We start from the raw sequence: 6,000 nt of genomic DNA, 5'->3' as shown, positions 1-6,000 counted from the left end.
TGAATTTCCTGTTGGTTTAATGGACAAATTACCTACTGGTTTGTTGAGGTAAATCTCACTTACTAAAGGTATCAGATGGGGTTTTTTAGTGCTTCTTTCCCCTGTCTGAGGATTGTATCATGGGAACTGCCTTTAGGTGCTTAGAATTTTTCTCCTCCTGTTACCTAGTCCTGCATGTGCAGACATAGTCCTTCAGTTATCACATTGCACGTAATTGCTCTAGGGAGTATGATGACTTCAAGTAAGAAAATATGAAGCAGGATCAGATGAATTCCTTAAGCTGCACAGACCCTAACCTCTTGTGTGTGTGTATCTACTACTTCAAAAATAAAGGCAAGACTCCACTCCCTTTATTATATATAGATTATCAACAGAATAATTTTGAAAAATGCATTTTTCTTAAAATAATCACTGAATCACCAGCAAATAACTCTTCCAGCAACTAGCAAAGAATGATGGGTTTAAGTTCACCCCAAAGTGTCTGAAACATAGTGGTTCTAGTTAAAAACCTTTCTGGACACAGTTACAAATTCCAACAGCCATGTGAGGGAGGATGAGAGGAGCAAGGGATGATAAGACCTATGTAAAATCAGTTTTGTTGCTGTTGCTGATGAAATCTCAAAGGAAAGAGGCTTAAGAACCAGTGAGCATATCAATACAAGCAATACAAAAATAATCATTTTAACTTCATTGGTGCTTTTATAATGCAGATAGTGAAACAGCTTCTTGTGTATACTCACAGAGTCTGGAGATTTTCATTCAGTATGTGAAAAACTACTATGTCCTGAGCAGTGCACTTGATGCTTACCCACTGTAGAAAACTATCTGTATAAAATAGTCTGAAAAGAATTTGCTGCCAAACAGCATTTCAAACCTCTCTATATAAATGCCTGTTAGAAAAAAGGCAGTCATCTGAAGCTCTGACTAGTGGTAAACCTGGATGAAACTTCACCCCAGACATCCTGAAGAATGCATCTTTGGTTATTCTTATATTAATATATACAGTGACAACAAGGTGATTAGGATTAAAAACACAAAACAGCTACCCTCTGGTCACTCAAGTCTTACATAAAATCAGCCTCTTTTTTCTGAGATACTTCCTGGTTCATGATGGCAACACCAACCATGTGAAGATAGTTATGTTAACTGACGTATAATCTCATTTGTCTTCAGTGGTGTTATGCTCTGACTCAATCCTTTAGTGAGTTATAGGCTTTTGTGGTTCGCGTATTGATGAAATCCGTCTTCTTAAAGTCAGCCTTTGGAATGAAAAAAACAGAATAGTTCATTATCTCCCGTGCTGATTCTGCAAGGATGGGTTCAGCTGCCTAGAAGTTAGATATGGAGCCATGGTAGGGGTGTAGGCAGAGTCCTCTCCAGTCAACAGAGACAGAACAGGCATCTCCAAGCAGTGACTCCGTTCAGTCTAAGATAGGTGAGATGAATCACTGGAGTTGCTTAACTCTCTGCACTGACTGTACGGGGAGCCTATTCTTCTAGCGCAGCTCTACAGGCTCCGAACTCTTAGGTGACTAATGTTAGCTGAGATTAACCCTATCTGAACAAAGAATACAGGGCAACGCCAAAATGACTCAGGATTTTATCAGTCGCATTTGATCAAGTGATTTCTGTTGCATATTAGACTGACTTTTCAAAAATGTCAAGGCATTAGGTGCAGTTTTCAGTGCTGGTATGGTACCAGTTACGGTATCTCTAGGGGAGCCGATTTGCACAGGAACAGCAAGTAATCAGCATTTTTTGAAACTCTGATCTGACAAATGTGTCTTTTAGGCATACCCAAAGTACCAGTGACTTCAGAAAATTCATGCCATCAGGGATATTGCTGTACAGTAAAATAAGGAATTTAGTTGTAAAAAACCAGAGACAACAAAATCCAGGTACAGTTTATATGGGTACAGCATCCTTATTCTTGAAGGCAGATTTCTGGTTTGTGGGGCAGTATACAGCTGAGTGTGATGCAAGACTGTTAAAGGGTAATACACTAAGTAACATTTTTTGAGCAAATTTCAACAAAAAAATCTACAAGAAGAAACAAGCTGACTAATAAATGCTAAAGGCTAGAGCTTGAAAAAATGGGATCGTTTTAGGTTATAGGGAATTTTAGGTGACAGAAATTCTGAACAGCAAGAAAAAAGGAATGAAAACAGTTTGAAATACAGGTTGAAGGTAGGTAGGTTGACGTCAACCTAGCTGTGTGTTGAAAAAGCAGTCCTAGAGCTTCCAAAGGTAAGAAACAAACTGGCTTGTTGGCTGATTCATGCTGGTTATTTTTTTGTTTGATTTTGACTGTGGCAGTAAATGTTTGCCAACACCTTTCCCAGCCCTAGCTTTTTGTCTGACTATAACTAACACCTGGGCTCCCAGACCACACAAACAACAAGGAGAACAAAACCGCTCTGGTTTTAAAGCATGAAGCTGCCTCGCCCTGCCTTTGCTTTTGGTGGCCCCTCAGTCCCTCTGTGTCAGGTTGGTTCAGTCAGGGGTGGACGGATACCTACTGTGCATCACTTCTCACCATCTGACACCTCTGGCAGGCAGCAGCAACGTTTTTCATAAACTTTGCCAGTGGATATAAAACCATAGAGGGAGAGAACATGAACACAGATGAGCAAAAATTAAAAGCATGCATTACTCGCGCAGGATTATGCACAAGTAATAGTAACACCAAATTCAGAGGCCACTTGAAATCCTATCATAGGTTGTTTCTTAACAGTGCAGAAGTGCTCAGAGGACAAATGAGAGGGTTCTAGGTCTGAAAGGATGTCTTTGCTCTAACAAAAACATGTCTTTGCTCTAACACAGATCTTACCTTTTTGTAAGCGCTGTGGAGATCGGTGTGCGACCACAAGGAGTAGAGGAGGACTGAAGCAGCCCTACTAGCTTTGCTGAACATATTACTGCAATTTTGTAAAAAAGAATGATAAAACATGTTTAAATTCCCACTTCATAATCACAGTGCATGTGCAGACTTCAGCAAATGTAACCTCATAGCATTTGCTCTGTCTCTCTTTCCTCCCAAATGCTGTTTTACTGCCCTTTAGGTATCCTAGCGTGTTTCATGCTGTCCTGACTGCTGAAGCAAATGAAACGTGCCTCCCCGCTTCACTCACTCTTCAAAATTAGGGAGAAATGAAGTACTTCGCAGCCTTCATCTTAGAGCAGCTATCATACTATTCATTTTCAGCTGAGGAAAATACCTCAGCATAACAAGCATTCAAAAGGATCTTTCCAGCAGGTAAAATCTCTGGTTAGCTAGATAGGATTTAAAGTATTCAGAGCCTCATGAGGCCTCCTTTACTGAGATGAATTTCCTCTTTTATTTTGTAAAAAGAGAGGACGGCAAACAGAATAATTATTCATAAATTAATTCTCTTTTGAGTAAATATTGGTTGCATGTGATTACATGTTAAAGAATGATTAAAGGAATTTCAAATCTATTATCTAAAATGCCACTTTAAAAACAATTTTTAAGTACAGTTCTGTAAGTTCTATAAAATGTATCCCTGTGCTTTACGGCTAAAGGTTATCAGGGCTGTGTTACAAGGAACAGGAAAGACAGAAACTTTTGGGGGACAGATAAGATCTGATACTCAGCCACTATATCTATCAGAATACAGATAACGTGCAGTTATCTTCTGAGGAATTATTTAAAATGCTGGAACGTGGCAAATTTAGCTGTGCACAGAACAGTTGTTACAAGAGATTTTTCTGTATTTCCCAATATGTTCAATTCTATTCACATCACAGTCACTTGTTTAAGCTGTCCTGTACCTTGAGATGCAGTGTTTTTTCACCCCAAGTGGCAGAAGTTGCCGTTTCTTTTTTTCCCCAGGGAAAGGAGAAGGGAGAGGGGAAGGCTTCTCAACCATCTTACCTGTCGTTCATGCTGATGGTAATAATCTTCGGCAGGCCATCAGCACTCAGGAGAAGCCGTGCATTGTGCGAATTGCTCTGCGTCAAATTGTACAGGGTGTAGCAGATGGACGCTGTGGTTTCACAGACAATATCAGACCCCGGGACAGACTCAGGAAGTATTGAGACCAAATCAGGCAAAACTTCTCTAGCTACAAGTTGGAAGAGAGACAAGCAATTTATCTCGGCGTCCTACAAGACCTTATTCCTCCCATTATCACCTATCGGGTGCTGTGTGCTCCCACAACAGAGTCATGGTTTCATACCTGCGTCACATCCCCATGATTTAGGTTGAGCTGTGCCCGCACTAAATTGGACAGTACGTATTTTGCCTCGTACACGATACATTAACACCGTGCGTACTGTAGTGAGTCATTAGCATGGGCTAGCAGCAGGCTGCCACTTCCTGAGGAACCCCGTGTGTCCTATAGGTGATTACGGGTATAGCGATATACAGCAAACTGAGAAAGGGTGACTACAGCACAACTGTAAGTGCTGCACTTGCCAGTGGTTGGCTCTAAGGGGATGCACCCACTCAACCTTCTGAGCCAGGGTGTCAGCTATTTATTTAAGGAGAATTTCATCTTCTGAAGTCCAACCCTACTCACGAAACACCTCATCGCTTGGACCACACTGGATGTGACCCCACCGGTCAATCAAACGGCAAACAAGAGCTCTGGACAGCAGCTGAGGCCCTACCGTACACTGTGAGATGGATCTGTGCTGTCTGGACCAGAGCTAAGGGAGAAAATCACAGCAGTCAGCAAGAGCTCGTAGCCAGCTGCTCCCACTGTAAGGAGCAGCACTGGGCAATAGTTTGGGGCATTTCGGGCCATTCTCTTCTCCCTACCCTGTGTTTCACTTGGACAGAGTGCTTTGCTCTCCGTGAGTTCTGGTCATTCCTCCAGATGGGTGTGTGATGAGGTTCATGTATATTGAGATTAAACTACTTGCAATTTAGAAAAGGACCTTTAAAACTGAATGAAACACCTGCTATGCTAAGTATCAGTCAAAGCAATTATGTCAGACCTGAGGGTCTGTTTTTCCTTCCATTGGTAAATCAAGGAAGGCGATTTTCAGAAAGTACGTTTGGAGTATCTTGAAAATGTCAGTTCAGAACAAGTGCTATTTTTTCAAGTAAACCAGGAAATTTTCTGCTGCTTTTCAATCATTTTACTTTTTGAGATTTTTATATTAAATTTATCTCAATTTGATATCAAGGTTTCATTTTGCTTGATAAATATAGACGCTTTTATCTAGGAAACACTATGGCCTTCCAAATGTTTTCCTTTGGCCAAAATTATTTGAAGAATTTGGCCTGAATTCACACGTGTTTTCAGCCAATCAAAAAGAACACCTTTTCATGGAGAAAAGGTTCACCTGAAATTCCCCCAGTTCTCTCTAACACGGGTAAAGCAAGAAAACTGTTGAACGTGGGAGATGAAGCACCTTTCTCCAAATCTTCATGCTATTCTGTCCTTCCTACATTCTTTCATAAATTGTTTTTCCTGATGAAATCCCACCTTCTCCTCACTTTAATTCCTTCTCTTTCTGGGGGATTCACCACTTGCAATTTTTAACAGCATATGGATTATCCCTTTGAAATCAGCCCGAGAACATGTTTTAATATTTTCATTAATAGGGAATGTTCTCTAAGGATTAAACAGTGCCCAGGAGACTGTTTACAGAATTCTGGAGGTTAATCTGCCCCATCAACCAGCTGTAGGCCTGTAATTTCCTTTTGCCTTTTGGTGGGAACACAGAAAAGGACAACAGATGATGTGAATTCATTTTATCCTATCAGGAGGAAAAAATTTCAAACATACATTAAAATGAAATGAGAATACTCAAAATAGAAATAGCTTCTGATGTGGAAATAATTACAACATTTTAGAAATAAAGTCCTCTAAAAAGACTGAACTATTTTTGCTATAGCATCTTCTAGCTTCCATTCTCAAAACACATATGCAGGAAAGCTGTGTGAGCTGCAAGCTTCCAAAGCTTTGTGTCTAGAAGAAGAAAATACGATCTTTGCTAGAAGAATTAGAGATATTCTATGATTTCTCG

At 40.4% G+C, this 6,000-nt stretch overlaps 1 protein-coding gene across 2 annotated transcripts in view; it reads right to left on the bottom strand.

Annotated features, from left to right (window-relative positions):
* Positions 1 to 328: 328 nt before the first annotated feature.
* Positions 329 to 6,000, bottom strand: part of PKP2 (plakophilin 2) — a 43,276-nt gene continuing 37,604 nt past the window's right edge. For both annotated transcript variants that reach the window (XM_075051004.1, XM_075051003.1), the window contains exons 11-13: positions 3,896 to 4,085; positions 2,831 to 2,918; positions 329 to 1,259 (exon numbers count right to left, since the gene is read on the bottom strand). In XM_075051004.1, coding sequence (XP_074907105.1) covers positions 1,191 to 1,259; positions 2,831 to 2,918; positions 3,896 to 4,085 — 347 coding nt within the window. In that variant the 3' untranslated portion in view covers positions 329 to 1,190. The remainder of the gene's footprint in view (positions 1,260 to 2,830; positions 2,919 to 3,895; positions 4,086 to 6,000) is intronic.

This window comes from Buteo buteo, chromosome 19, assembly GCF_964188355.1.
Source record: "Buteo buteo chromosome 19, bButBut1.hap1.1, whole genome shotgun sequence".
Taxonomy (NCBI): Eukaryota; Metazoa; Chordata; class Aves; order Accipitriformes; family Accipitridae; genus Buteo; species Buteo buteo.
Note: the sequence above shows the minus strand (reverse complement) of the source record. Positions and strands in the feature narration are given on the sequence as shown.